Source organism: Eumetopias jubatus, unplaced genomic scaffold, assembly GCF_037043125.1.
Source record: "Eumetopias jubatus isolate StellerSeaLion01/CBP00866 unplaced genomic scaffold, mEumJub1_p1.0 scaffold_15, whole genome shotgun sequence".
Classification (NCBI taxonomy): domain Eukaryota; kingdom Metazoa; phylum Chordata; class Mammalia; order Carnivora; family Otariidae; genus Eumetopias; species Eumetopias jubatus.
In genome coordinates, this window is record NW_028274821.1 from 25853262 (window position 1) to 25869121 (window position 15860).

At 44.6% G+C, this 15860-nt stretch overlaps 1 protein-coding gene across 5 annotated transcripts in view; it reads left to right on the forward strand.

Moving 5' to 3' along the window:
- The window catches only part of NTRK2 (neurotrophic receptor tyrosine kinase 2), a 323649-nt gene that overhangs the window by 169861 nt on the left and 137928 nt on the right, over positions 1–15860 (forward strand). For 2 of the 5 annotated variants that reach the window (XM_028122271.2, XM_028122273.1), the window contains exon 12: positions 10480–10530. The exons of the other annotated variants lie outside the window; for them this stretch is intronic. In XM_028122271.2, the coding sequence (XP_027978072.1) occupies positions 10480–10530 (51 nt within the window). The remainder of the gene's footprint in view (positions 1–10479; positions 10531–15860) is intronic. 5 annotated transcript variants of the gene reach the window in all.

The window sequence follows — 15860 nt, forward strand, 5'->3', positions numbered from 1 at the left end:
GCCTGGTCATGGGGCCAGGACAGGGTTTTGAATGCCATTGAGGAGTTTGGACTTCCTTATTTCTTTACCTCTCTGTTTATATAATACCAGAGTCTCCCAGACACATCAGCTCACGTGATGCTAAAGCAGTCCTGTCAGGTGAGCAGGGCAGTATTTTTGCTCTGAGGAGGGACTCTTGGAGAGACCCAGTCCCTGTGGGGTGTCTGTCAGGAAATGGCGGGTCCAAGACTCAATCCCAAGACTTGGAGTCAAACCCAGTTCCTGTCCATACTGCATGGCCCCTCAGTTGTGGGGCCAAGAACAACATTCTTTGGTGTTTGGGAGCAGCAGAAATGACAACATCAGAGCTGTTTCATATGAGGTATAAAAGAAACAGAAAGAAGGGGGCTGTGGCAGCAAGGACCCCGATGATGAGAATATTGGAATAACATGGGGCAAGACTGAACTCCCATGGTGACAGTGAGCGTAGACAGGCTAAGGTTTCTTTTTAACAGAGATAAAAGGTTTAGGGATAAATTCCACCTCTGCTGGCCCATGACCCAGGCCAGTGTTTCTCAGTCTTAGCAGCATTGATGTTTTAGGCCTTGAAGCCGTTACTGTGGGGGGCCATCCTGTACATGGCTGGCTGTTCGGCAGCCTCTCTGGCCTCTACCTGTCACACGTCAGTAGCACAACCCCCCCCCCCCACTGTGTTGACTCCAAATGTCTCTAGACATTGCTGACCCTCCCCTGGGAGGCAAAATCGTCCCCATATGACAACCACTGACCTAGCCAGTCAATTTGGATTCGTTTCCAGAAAAGCAGTGGATCTTAAAGAGTCATGGGGCATTCGGTGGGAACACACTGAAGAAAGAAATCCAGTTCCATCTTATGGGTTTGGGTTTCTTCTAACTGGCAGCCCGTGTGGCCCCCTCAGTGATACCAAGCCGGGGGTGCCCATACTTAATTCATGTGACTGATATTCTATCCTAAACAATGGGTTCTCACTTTGTTCTCTTTATGGTCATTTTATTCAGTTATTTGTATTCAGCACTCAGCTTTCTAAGTGTATGTAATCCTATTAGGTTCTATTTCATTATGGAAGCTTCCTAATAGAAGATGACACAGTAATAAAATTAAATAAACATCCCGGCTAGTGTATGGACCTTATCCATTTCCTGACCTTGGCTGGATTCGAGAGCGTGGAGGTGGGTGGGAGGATGGGAAGGGAGACAATGGGTCACTGAAAAGAAAGACAAAGGCGCCGAAGGATGACTTGACCAGGTCATCGTGTTCCCAGATCAAAGGGAAGAATTCGAGTACAGTTAAAAGTGGAAAATACCTGGGCACCGGTGGCTCAGTTGGTTAATCCTTCAGCTCCGGTCATGATCTCAGGGTCCTGGGATCAGGGCCCACATCAGGCGCCCTGCTCGGCGGGGAGCCTGCTTCTCTCTCTCCCTCTGCCTGCCACTCCCCCTGCTTGTGCTCTCTCTCGGTCTGTCAAATAAATAAATAAAATCTTAAAAAAAAAAAAAGAAGTAGAGAATATCCTACAGGGGAATCATGGTTAGAAATGACCCTGCCCTCTTTCTCCCTCCCAAATTCCATAATACAGCCACAAAAAAACACCTGCACAGTGCTTTGCAAGTGGTAGCTTAGAGGAACTAAAAGAAAAAGAAAATAATTTGCATAAAAATATAAATATAAATAAATATAAATCATGTAAGCTAAATATGAATATAACTATAAATATATAGCAGACACTGTGAAGGCATTTCCAAACACATTTAATATGGCAGCAAACGTCGTGGACGGAGGAGCGGAGAGCATAGACCGCCTTCCTTTTGGCCTCACTTGGCGACTGGGCACAATTGACAGGTCTGAGCAAGTCAGCCAAGGTCTGAGTCATTGTTTTGGTTCTCCATGGAAACGAAAACTCAAGGGAATTTGATATAAAGTGTTTGCCAGACTCTCTGAGTTTGTCATTCTCTTTGAGGGCCACTAATATCACTTCTAAGATGATGCCCTGATATTCAGCCAATTTCCTTCCCAAACACTTGCTCTGAGTGCTTACCAACACTGCTCTGCAGAGAGAGGGCGGTTTGGGGTGAATCTCAGGCAGTCCTTTACCCAACAGTCAGACCACATTAACAGGGAAATTTGGCGTGTGTGCTACCAGACATCACCTGCCCTCGCTGAGGGGAGCTTGTGATCACTGGGGAAAAAAAATGTGTCTAGGGCATCTAGAGCTCTCCCTGGGATTGTCCTCTAGAAAGACGAAACTTTGACATAACTCTCTCATGTCTGTCAAATCTTATTGGTAAATAGACGTTGCCGCTGCCTTTCTCAAAGTTCCCAGCTTGGAAACTAATTATTAGGAGTTCCAGGTTCCATTTTTTTACCCACCCAGGGAAGACTACGACTGCCTTTGTTAAAGAAAAAGCCTTTAGAATTTGCAATAGATTAAAAACAAAAACAACAGTTTGTACAGTTTAATTGTGAATGACTAAGATGTGGACCAAGTTAATTTTCTTGGAAATATTCCACGTGTTCTAAATGAAAGAGGGAAGTTGTTGGCTTTTTTTCCACCCCAAAGTTAAATGTTTGAAATATGGGATCAGGACATTTTGCCACATTCCTAGCAAGTCTGGTTTCATCTGTTGCCACTTGAAGCTTCTGAACTTTAAGTCTGTAGGATTTAAAGCTTTAGTCTGCTTTTATTTTTTTAATGTGGCAATAGAAGCTGACCAGTTTTCCCTAATTAAAGTAATATCTAATCTCCCATAAGTTTCCTGGCATATCACAAGTATTCAGTAAGTACTGTTTTCTAAAATTGCTTTTGTACAGCCAGGCCCCTCTCTCAAGATGGGAATAGAGTGACCCAAAAGCATCTGAGCATTATTTAGCAGGAGAAAATCTAGGCCAGTTGACTGACTGATTTTCTTTAAATTGCACATGATCTCACATTCCCAAAATACCCATGCTCAAGGAAGCTATATAAGGCCTTGTGGCTATCTGTTCTCAGTCGTATGTGCCTAATGATTAGTACTATAGACTGCTTGAGCTTGAATGGGCCTTCAGTGCCTTTTCTCAACCTCTGTCTTCATCATGTAGGAAGCAGAGCCTATGAGGGGGAGTTGACTCACCCAAAGTCATGCAGTTCCTTTCTTGCAGAGTTTAAGGAGAACGCTCCCCCTGACCCCCGCCGCTGACATCTAGTCCAGCATCTGTATTCCACACTCATGCCTGGAGTGCTGGGTTCTCAGTATCACTCACCTTTATTTTATTTTTTTAATTTACTTATTTGTCAGAGAGAGCACAAGCAGGGGTAGCGGCAGGTAGAGGGGAGAAGCAGACTCCCGTCTGAGCAAGAAACCTGACGCAGGACTCGATCCCAGGACCCTGAGATCACGACCTGAGCTGAAGGCAGACACTTAACCAACTGAACCACCCAGGCACCCCTCATTCGCCTTTAAATACTGTCCTCAGGGAGGTTCCATTGGAGAGCCACGAATGAATGAGAGGGGTAGCAAATATATTTACAAAACACAGCAGTTTGTATGTTGAGTGTATAATTTGCATATTGGTATTTTCATTAGACTTGCTGAACTTACTATTATTATGCTTTCTAAAAAATGTTTTCATTTATTCGACAAGTATTTCTCCAGGGTCTGTGCCAGGCACCAGGGATACTACATAGACAGGATCCCTGTAGCAAATACTGTCAGTGTCCCACCCATACCCCCTCAGTGTCCACTGTCTGCCCTTGCCCACAGTTTCCTGCTGTAAGCACCCACGACTCTTGCCTTGGTGCTTTATCCTAGCCAGAAGCCCTCGGCCAGGGGCAGATGGCAGTTGGAGGGTAAACGACCCAGCTTCCTCACCTTCTGGGTGGGGAGACACAGAGGTACATTGACCACTATCTCCCGGAGACCCCCAAGGATTTGAACTCCAGTTGCACACAGTATGCCCCCTTGGATAAGACATCCGTTGCCAGCCTCCTTCCTGCCTTCACTGGAGTCCTTGGGTCAGAGTCTGCTTTGGGGGAAGCCTCGTCTAAGATAATCACTGACTTCTGGTGAAAGCAGTGAGGTTGGGATCCGGCTGAGGATGCAGGGGGTTGACCTGAAACCTGAAGGCTGAGCAGTGGTTAGGCAAGAAGAGAGCCCAGAAGAGGATTCGGGGAGGAGGCAAGAAAATGTGCAAAGTGAGCTGGGACAGGAAAGAGGCGAGAGTGGCGGCTTCACAGGGCATGGTTGAGGCCATGGCACTTGGGACTCCATAATGAGGATCAGAAGTCTATACTAAACACAAGAAACCACTAGAGGTTAAGTGGGGGGATGCAGTCATCTGATTCCTACTTGAAAATAATTACTCTGGAAGCTCCATGGAGAAGAGACTGGGGGAGTCAAGGGTGGAGCAGGACACAAGTTGCAAGTCCAGCTGAGAGACGGTGGATGGTTCTCAGCACCCAGATTCAACTGTTGGCAGGGAACATAGTTAAATAGAACCTAAATGCAGAATACTATGCCTTCACATCTTTGTCTCTAAAACTATTTAGATTTCAGTGTTTCTCGGCATTCTGCAGTGAGGAACCCTTTGAAAATCTAGTGAAATCTGTGGATTTTTGCTCCAGAAAGATGCAAATATACATGGATACGCAATGTTGAATTTGTGATGAAGGATGGGGAAGTCATGGAGACATTCATAACACCTCAAATTCTTTGTCTACATGCATCAGTTCGCAAAGTCTCCTTACCATAGTAAATAAGTCCCAAAGTGGGTAATGGTTCAAACACAATAGTTTATTTCTTGATCTGGATGACAGTTGGAGGATCAACAACTTCACTGAGTCTCAGGGAGAATAATTTGGTTTCTACATTGCCTATACTTGCAAAAACAACACTGGGTGAATTAGCAGAGAACTTCTCTGCTATCTTCATGTCATAACTTCCAAGTTTGCTGTAAGCATCGTTTCCACTGTGGACAAATAGGAGGGAAACGAGCATGGAGTGTCATACACAAAAGGTCTTAATGGGCTGGCCTGGAAGTGGTAGCCATCACTCTCTCAACTCCCTTGGCTACAATTTAATGGCATGACCACAGCCAGCCTCAAGGAGGCACAGAACGTGTAGTCTAGCTGTGTGCCCAGATAAATATAGCTATCAGAGGGCAATGAGCACTTGCAGCCATAATACACATATATATTTTTTACACTTGTCACACAGGAGGTTTCAATTATTACTCTTTGAGGACGGTATGATAAGTCACTTCTGAGACTTGAAGGAAGGAAAGGGATGAAACCAATGAGGATTGGGCAAGGAGGACCCTTTACATGATGTCCAGAACCAGCTAACTAAAAGCAAACCCTCTCCCTAGCCGGTGCAGATGGGACTTAGACAAAGGCTGTGTCCTTAAGTGAAAGATTAAGATTAAATTGAAGTCGAATCTTGGCCTCAGATTCCACTATTCTGTGCCCCGAAGAGCTGGAATTCATTTGAAATAAACTCTTAGTCACTCCGATTATGTGTCAATTGAAAAGGGAAATGATCGTATTGTCAACAAAGTGATTTTTTGCATTCATTTCCCTCCCCTCCAAAGACCAGTCCTCCTCTTTCTTTGAGGTGACAGGCGCTCAGCTACTCAGTCAAGTGCTTACTGTCTACTCTGGGCTCAACACTGGTTCACACTTTCCCTGGAGGGGAAAGGCAGCTCAGAGGCTCCTCACTCATGTGTCCTTTAGGGAGTGGGTGTGGTGCTGGGAAGTTGGAGTTGAGGTACATTCTGTCAGTGAATCATATTTTCCCCTATTTTCCCTTTTGCTCCCATTATGGTGTTAGAGATGCTTTTCTTGGGGGTGGAAGGTGGTGAGTCTTGCTTGAAGATAGAAAGAAATTACGTCTGAGAACACAGCAAATTTTAATTTCTCCCAAGTTAAAAGGGAGGAAAGCTGATTTTTTTCTCCTAACATACTGAAACAATTTTTCTGAAACTTAGAAAAAGAAAAAAAAAATCCAGAAACTGCATTGTCTGGAGATCGGGACTATTCTGACGATCACATTTAGAGTTTGTGTGATTCAGCACCCACGGGGAGGATTGGATTTCTTCCACCTTGCCTTTTGCACATTCCTGCCCGTGACTCTCTTGCCTGTATCCTAAATACTCCTTTCCTTACTTTCTAGCTGTTTCCTTTGAGAGACACTGGAAAAGCAATCTTTATTAACATTTACTTTGGATCTCCTCTTAGAGTTATTAAGGTGTTACTGCATGTTTTTTTTCTATATTCTCCTTCTCTGGTTAAGGAAGATTGGACTTTCTTCAATAGGAGAAGGATTTAATTGGTTAATTTCATAATTTAGAGTCCTTGTCGGTCTTGATTGCAGAAAGAGGAGTTCCTTTAAGCTCACTGCAACTACATTTGCTTTTGAAGGGGCCCTTTATTTTGCAGTGAATAAAGTGTCTCTTATTAAGCAGCAAATAAAAGAATGCTTGGCAGGACTCTACTCCCAATGGGTGAAACATCACAGGAAATTGAGAAATTGTTTCTTTTTGGCCTTGTGGGAGAATTTTGCTGGTGAAATTTAGTATTAAGGTCTTAAGACTACTGCTTGAATCCATCAAGAGAGACCCATCGAACAAGGCACTGCTTCCGGGGGAGGAGCGGGGAGAAATGTGACCTTGCTATATCTGGTCTCTTATATTTTCCAAGAAATCTGGACAATGGCCAAGAAGATTCTATTCTCTCTTTCATAATAATTGTGTCACTGTTAAAGAGAACTTAGACATATTTTAGCAATTTAGGATTAGGTTTATCAAGAGTTAGCTGCAGTTGGATGCCCGTTCGTTTGTGCCTACAAAAAAAGAGGGGCTTTTATTTGCCCAGACAAGGAATATGTCCTAGGTACAGCATCCAGCTTGCGTTCTCCAGTCAGTAAGCTCTAGAACTTGGGCCTTAGACCTGTGTTCCGAGCTCCAGACCTGAGGTCCAAACACTGGATGTTTCTCCACAGAGACGCCTTATCTGGGATTTGTGCCCCACAGCCATGCTCTTAGGTTAGCCACTCAGCTGAGTTCTGAGTTCCTGGCAGACACTCTAGGCAGCAACATTATATGTCCTATTGTCCAAACCCCAAAACCATTTGTGTTCACCCCTCCGACTCCCCTCAACATGCCATCAGTTACCAAGTCCTACTGATTCCTCTGAATAGGCCTATTGGCCCTCTCCTGGCCCCGTGCCCCCTCCCCCAGACCTGGCTCAGGCCACAGCTCTCTCATGGCTTGACGTCTTCTAGAAGCTTCCTTAATGGGTCTCCTGCCCTCCATCTTTCCTTCTCACCATCCTGTTTCCATCCTACAGTCAAAATGAGTTTTCTACAATTCAGCTTGATCATGTTACTACTACTTGGCCCAAGGGTGTTTCCTTTTGTTTTGTTTAGAGCTGCAATTTTCATTCTAAACCCCAAACTCTTGGCCTGGCTCTTGCTTCTGTTTCTCAGTTTCCTGCCCTTTCCAGATGCCTCACCCCTTGAAACATACAGGGCTCCCCACTCTAGCTATAAGTGGACAGTGATAGTATCCTTCTTGGCTTCTCCCCATTCTTGGCTAATTGTAATCTGTACCCAGAAGCCAGAGAACTCCCCCTTGGCCACCTCCCCTAGATTGTGGATTACAGTCTCCTCCTTTGAGTCCCCATGCACCCTGGACATACTTCTCAGAGAGCTGATCCTTAATTGTCAGCCCCCCTGAGGGCAGGTCCAAATGAGGGCAGCTCACTTATCTTTGAATTCTCTGCTATACCTGTGTTGAGCAAGAAAGAAAGGAAGAACTGAAATAAAACAAAAGCATTTGGGGGAGGGGTCTTAGAATTGTAATTTGGGGAGCACAGGTTCAGGTAGCAACCCCAACTGTGTCCCATTGAGGGGTACAAGCCAGGGGTCTTTATTCTGCAGATGGCAGAAGTATTAGAAAACATACACAAGTTGGTTTCCCAAAAGCTATGGTTGGAAGATGTAATGACATTTTACATCACTGGTTTTCTGAGTACATGATGTCAATTACTAGGAAAACATCTTTTCACACTTCACCCAGTGGGGAAATCAAAGGGTGAAACCATTTTCTACTTCCAGTAGAAAATGTGTCCAGTTTTTATCCAGAATGCAGATTCAGCAGCCCTGTGTTATAACGCTGTTGCGTGTTTCAATAGCTCGAGGTAGTTCCTGTTTCTAAAAGCAGGATGAAGTTTTAGTCTCCAAATGGAGTCTGTCATGTTCAAAGGTTTTACACAGGTTCACACCTGTTGAATAAACAAGTGAGAATGAATGACTACATATCGTGCTTTTCTATATATAAAATTGAATCCTGGCTGCAATGTTGTCAACCTTGGCTAATTTTGGCTAAGCATTTTGGAAGATCGGAAAGGCAACTGTGAAAGAAATGAAAAAAAAAAAAAAAACAGATTTGAGTCTGCTCAGTTACTACATTTTGTGACCTTTGCTCAGTCTGTCAGCCTCTGTGAGTCTTAGTTCCTTGCCAATGAACAGAGAGGATGATATGTTAGAGGGTCTGGCTGAGGATGAAGGGAGAAGGGTCTTGTGTGGGGGAGGCACTTGGTGAATTAAAATGTCAGGACAGGTCAGAGGGGCTCTGACCCTCTTCATATCTGTGTTCCCCTTACACGCCCAACACCAGCCTAGGAGACATGGGGTGTGAGGCATCCCGTGTGGCAAAGGTGGGAGGGGAGTATTTGCTATTTCTGTTCAGTTAGGTGGAGATGCACCGATGGCAGGATGGAAGTAGAAAACGGTTTCACCCTTTGATTTCCCCACTGGGTGAAGTGTGAAAATACAGTCCTACTATCTCACACACTGTTGTTAAAATTAGGACCAGATATGGAGGGAACGCAGTTGAGTTACGTGGGTTGGGTACCTTAACATTATCCATCCCTTTGGACACAAAAATTCCATTTCTTGGATTTATCTTGAAGAAATGGCTTTTAGAAAGTGGGGGTGGATGTACCTAAGATGTGGACAGGTGTCCCTTTGCAGTTATGTTTATTATAATGATTGACAATAATCCAAAATGTACAGTCAGTGAGGGACTGCTAGGGCATCGTCCTTCAGTGGGTTTTCTGTAAGATAGGAACAGTTTTGAAAAAAATGCTCAAGGGAGAAAGGCAGTCTTAAAAAATTCATTCTACTATTTAATGAAAACTATGTAAATCAAACAAATATACAAAAAAAAGAAAAACCCCACAAAAACCAAAATTGACCAGTAGGAAATACACTCCATTTTCAAAAGGATTTGTGGTAACTGAGAAAGCCATGGGCACAGCCCTGCCTCATGAGACCGAAGACACAGTGAATGAGGGTCACTGTCTTCTGTGTAAACGGATCTTTATTTGGCATTGGATAGAGGCCAGACCTTCATCCTGTCTTCTCAAACCTGGAAGAAAGCATTCAGAGGAATATCAATCAGAAGTAAAAATCGACTTAGAGTTTGGCTCTAGAGCCAATGTTGTAGGCTACGGGAGGAAGAAAGCTAACTTACACTGGGAAAAAGAGTAATCATGATGACAACTGTGCTATTTTGAGCATGCAGAGAGTTTCGTATACATTGTTTCACTTAAATTCACTTAAATCTTCTACACAGCTTTGCATCTTCACCGCCTGCAAAGATCACTGTAGATCTGAAGATCTGAGAAACAGTTACTTAGTTGGGCTCTCTATGCTTTATCTGCCTCTTATCCAGGGATCTCCCCGCTGAGTAGAGTTCACTTTGAACCCAGTGGAAATTTCGTAGAGGGGAACAGTCAGGCCCAGGAAACAAATAGGCATTTCACTGTGGCTTTATTCCCCGGAGGACCTCCAAGCATTTGTCAGATCTTTATTTACACGTGCTTAGTTGAGTTTTGTGTTACTAGAGAAACAGAGCCTTTGTGAACTGCCCATCGCCACACAGCAAGTCAGTGGTAGAATCCATGTAGAATTAAGATCCCCTTTTCTTGCTTCCTGAATCCCCATCCAGCCCAAATGTCTGTTCTCCCACAGGATTACAGGTTCCTTTTTTTACTGTCTGTTTCCGCTTCACAAAAGATCTGTTTTCTCTTATTATCTTCCCACATTGCTGCAGTTGAGAACCGTAGTGCATTTGTCAAATGCGTTGTGTATTTTCACCCCTAGAGCTTAGTTAGATGATTCGATACTTAGGAAGAAGAAAGTAAGAAAGAAAGAAAACCGCTCAGAGCCATTAACTCTGGGTTTTGGCCATTTTTCTCAAAGACAGGCTACTGTATCTTATCTGAGTCAAACGTCCATGGTCTCAGGATGAGAAATAAATCTTTACACAAAAAGTCAAGCGTTAGTTTCCAGGTGTTTGAGAGGAAGCTTTGGTCCCCAGTGGAGCTTTTTCAGAAAGTTTGTTATTTCACTAAGGACACTGCTGAATACCCTTGGTTTACGCTTCTCTTTCGAAGTTTATTTTATGTTTTGTTGTGGTTTTCAGATTTCTCATGGTTTGGATTTGGGAAAGTAAAATCAAGACAAGGTGTTGTTGGTAAGTAGTTACTCCTTCTTTGGATAAGTAACGAGTTTGTGTTGCTTGATTCCGATGAAACTCCTTAGCCCCTCTCCACGCTTGTTGGCCCCTTGATTAATTTTCTGTGTTCCTTGTTTCTGATTTGCTGAAGAGAGAGGACTAGCATTTTTCCAGAAAAGGTGTTACTTTCACTAACTGAGCTCAGTAAATGGTTTCATATTTTTGAAGTTGATGTGTTTTTATCCTAGGAGGAATGCCAAATGTTATTCCAGGTCTAGGTATTTGCTGGGCTTTTAAGAAGGTTCAGGAAATAAAATGCAATGGCACCAAAATTCCATGTACGGCAAAGTTGGCTTCACGTCAAGTCTGGGCAAGTGGGGATCTTAACTTCTTCCATTGACCAAGATGTGATACATTTCTGAATTGGTAAATCAGCTGTTCATTTATGACCATTTCTCTTTCAAAACAAGACTCTAACGTCCAGACGCTCTGATTTGTACTTGATTGCATTCTACTCCTTGCATTCAGACTGTGTGCTGACAATCGAAAAACAGAGTTTGTAGCTTACCAAATGAGTGCACATAATGTAGCTCATCAGTGGGATTGAAATCAGGTGTGATCTCCCGGGACCTCCAATTTATTCAGTACGTTCTGTGGGTACAGCGACAATGAACAGGAATTCATTAGAAAGCACAAAAAGATAAACTGTCTTACATCCTGCATGTGTGTTTCCAAGATCTGGCCACCCTGGGCGTCTGTCGGTTGGTACATATTTTGGTAGCAAGGTCGGCTATAGATAAAACCGCAAAGTGCAGGAAATGTACCGTTGTCATGGAGTTTTCGGGTCCTGAGCCATCTGCCCCATTTGTGTTCATCCCCTCTGTGCAAGGAACTCTGTTTCCTTTCCTTTTTTGAGCCTGATATCAGTAACTGACCCTTAAGTAGCCCCATGAATTCCAAGGTAGAAGCTCTTAACTAGCAAAGCGAAAATAGACACATGGCCAAATTGGAACTTTTAAACTCAGCCAGCTCAGGATTTGTTGGCGACTCCCCCACGGGTACATTTCAGATACAGCTAATCATAGTCACTTCGCCAAGATACCAGAGAGTGCCCTGCTGGGAAATCTTAATGGTGCCCCGTGTTAAGGCTTTGCGTTCTGTATGTGTGTAGGGTCGGGGCGGGGGGCAGGAGGCAGAAGGAGCAGGGTGATAAACTCCTAAAACAGCACGGTGAGGTGGGGTCTTCTCTCCACTAAACAGAAGATCACTGTAACCACGTAATCATTTTCCAGGCCAGTTTTCCCTGCTGAGAGGTGTGCATTCTTGGAGAACTTCAAAAACAGGGCTTCACCCTCTTAGGCCCCAGCAGAGAGAATTCTTCTTCAGAATTACGCTTTGAGCCACAGTCCATCAGAGGCTCTGCTGCTTTAAAATGGAGGCTTTATTATCATTCGGGTCCGGGGAGGCCAACAGGTTGAAGGACTGCCATGGAAAAGATAATGTTCCCATCTCACCTTCCTGAGGGCAGCCACAGCCCAGTGGGGGGACTCCTGGGGGAGCCCCGGGGTCAGGCAGGAGGCAGGGGGAGTGGGGGGGGAGGAGCTTTTACGCTGGGCAGGAGCTTTTATGGTGGTTTCCATGGCAAGAAACGGGCAAGGCAGGGTGAGCAGGTTTAGGATCGGCTAGTTTGAGTAACTTGGGCAGGCTCTGGGGCACACAGGCTGTCCTCAGTTGCCCAGTGCCTGGCTCTGGGGTGATAGGGCAGGTGGCTAGTGGCCCAGAATAGGATGGCCTGATAAGGTGGTGCAGACTACAGATCGGTTGACTTGTATATGAAAGGTCTGCTCTCAGGCAAGTCCTTTACCATCTCTAGGAACTGGCTATCTCTGGGAGGGGCAACGAGGCCCCGGATATTGAAGTATCAGAATACAGAATATAAAAGACATGGTTAATACAGCTGCTCAAGAGCCATAGTCTCTCCCCTCACCTTAAAGACATCGTTGGTCTCGAGAGAAGGAAACTCTTTTCCTAGATGACCTTCAGCAATTCTTATCGCGGGAAAACAAGTGTGAGGCTTAGAAATGTCTGTAAGTCTTGGGGGCGCCTGGGTGGTGCATTCGGTTGAGCATCCGACCCTTGGTTTCAGCTCAGGCTGTGATCTCAGGGCTGTGAGATCGAGCCCCACATGGGGCTCCATGCTCGCCGCAGGGTCTGCTCAAGGTTCTCTCCCCCTCTCCCCTTTCTCCTCCTCTGCCCCCCCACTACTTTTTTTCTCTCTAAAATAAATAAATCTTAAAAAAAAAAAAAGTCTGTAAGTCAGATGTGCCGAACACATTACCAAGCAGCTCTACTGAAAGAAAAATGCCTCTTTGCACCAGAGACATATTAAAATAAAAACGGGCTAAAAATGTTTCCAGGCATAGCTCATATTTGTCAGCTCAGTAATTAGAACTCTCCCCGCCCAAACTGAGCAAGTTGCACATACCCAGCAATTTAAAACTTTTTATTAATATTAGAAGACGTTTTTTTTCAAACCCTGATATGAATTTCTTATAACACGCTGTGATGTGCCCCTGACTCTTCTGTCTGTCTTTTTGTGGTGTCTCCCCAAGCTGGTGCACAGACGCACAGTGACACATCCCGTGATAGGCACAGACAGCCTGCTGTCAAATTATATAGACATTCATTGTCCCTGCTGAGAGCTTCTCCCCCTTCCCAACTTTGCTGTGCTCCATTAGATCAAAATGTTCATAGAAAAATGGGCTGAATCCCTGCAACCTTGCCAGCTATATCAGTCTTCCAGGATTTAGAACACCGATGATGAAGGAAACAGCCCTTGAATTAATATTCCACCTGATAAGCTGTTGAGCTTTATATGTTGCTCAGAGTTATCAACAGCGACCTTCTGGCAAAGTGCAAAGGTGTTTGAAGAAGACCTCTGGTGCTTTATACCACCGTTATGCTTAATTTTGTACTCCCCGCTCCCAAAAACAGAGAGCCCATTCCCTTGGGCTTTGTTACCTCGGAGTTGGGGGTTTTACTCCGAGAAACCAAGGGAAGGAAAGAGTGTCCTTTGGTGGAGGAAGAAAAGCAAAGAACAAGCCTCTTGCTGTAGCTCTGTAAGTAAGGGCTCCGCGGTGGACACGGCAGATGATTCAGAGCCCGAATTCCTGGAGGAATCTCAGCATTGTCTTCTGGATATCAGCTTCCTCCAAAATGATTAAATGCTAGAGGAATGTTCATAGCCTGACCTGGGCCAGGGAAGAGTCACAGAAGAAAGCAACTGGGATCAGTGCGTTCTAATGACTGCAAGGGCTCCAGAAGCAAATATCGCTGGCCTTCTGACAACATGTGGAGTACTTGATCATGACAGCTCCCGCACTTCGGGGGGCGGGGGGGGGGGAGGTAAACGTTGAGAAATGTGCAACCGTGATTGCGCCCCCCTCGGGGAGCACGGGCAGTAGCATGCTTTGGTAACCTGGAGCGGGGTGGGGGGGGGGAGGCGGGGAGACAGCTGCGCCAGGAACACAGCAAGGGGGCCAGTGGTGGGAAGGTTTTATTGGCAAGATGCAGAAACCCTAACATAACACATTTCCATTTTCCATCTCTGGGTTTAAGCTCTGGGTGATCTAGGCCTGTCAGGAAGCAAATCATAAAACAGGGATGGTTAAGGATATTGGAAAGAATTTGTCTTTATAGCTGTTCTTGGCAGAATTTCCACTCTTTACTAATGCCGGTGAGCTAGGCACAGGATGAGCACAACCAGCGAGCTTGCTTTCGCTCTGAGTATTCTGCAGATTCTAAATTGGCTGTGTGAGGACTTGTTTGCAGAATTAAGCCAGAGTGTATCATTAAAGGCAACTGAAATGCACATCCCCTTGAGAAGGCGCTTTAAAAAATTACCTATAATAGCACTTGGCTGCCTCCTGCATAGTTTGTTTAAGATTCAGCTAGCTGGGGAATGTCCAATTGTTATCACTGCAAACTGTGATAATCCCCTTCTGGCGGGGAGGGGGGGGGCGCGATGCATCTTGGAGGTGGGGGGGGAGGGGGGACGGACAGATTACCAGTATTTTTCATAGAGGGCTCCAAAATGTATGGCACAATGACTTTTGTTTTTAGAATCGCCTTGCCTCTCATTGAAATCGTTAATTAACTGAGAGAGAAAGGGCAGAGAAAGGATGGAGGTGTGGAAGTATATATCCTGGGTGAGTGAATGAAAGCACAATCCCTTGCTCAGCAGGTAGCAATTCAGGCTTTTCTTCCCCTGGTATGCAGTTGCCTTGACTGATAATTTGATTCTGTCTTTTGCTTTTCCTCCTTACCTTTCCCTCCTGTGTTTCTCTTGGCTTGTGCAAGCGGGCGTGGCCAGCAGTCCATTTCCGTGGGGCCCTGCAGCCACTTAGCAAACTGCAGAAACACATGTAATACATGTCTAGGGGGGTTGTTAATGTCTCACGTATAGAGTGTGTATCATGAGCCAGCGAGACCTTCATTGTTTTGAAGCTTTCACGTAGACCTTTGTCATTGTGCATCTGGTTTTGTTTGCAGACAGGATGGGTTTAGTGGTCAATAGATAAATTGTTTAGACAAGACACAGTAGACCCTGTTTATGGGCATATACGTTCTTAGACTTGAGACTGGAAGGTTTAAGTCTTGTGTGAAAAATGCTACGGTTATTGCGTTAGTATAAAGACATCCATGGAATGATCTACAAATAAGATTAGGGAGGGCTAAAGGCAAAGCAGGTAACTTTGCATGGGCTCGATCCGTTATCGTCATGAAAGTATTTTGTAGGCAAGAGTGGCGTTGCTGCTATCATGGTATGCAGAAAGACAAACATAATAATAGGACCACCCAAAGAAATTTTAGTCCACCTGTTGTAAGTTTATTTAGTAATATCTAATAGTAATTCATCCTCATGAACACTTTTAAATTTATTATATACTTCCCTATCATGAGTCTCATAAAATAACAAGCAGATATTCTTTTGCACATTTTACAAATTTAAGTGGGTGTAGAGGTACAAAAAAAAAAGGTAAGTGACTTGTCCAAAGAGTGGAGAGAGGCACTCAGATCTTTGAACTGCTAGTACACCTTTCAGTATATGGTGGCACAGGAATCCTGCATTCATGCTGTGACTTTCAATGAGCGAGTGTTCTAAAGATGTTCAGAGAACAGAGAGCAAAGCTGCATATTAACTTACCGGAGAAGGAAATCAAGACATTGGAACCTTCACACATTGTTAGTGGGAACAGAAAATGGCGCACTTTGGAAAACAGTTTGGCAGTTGCTCAAAATTTTAAGCCGAGAGCTACCACATGACCTGGCAGTTCTGCCCAGGACAA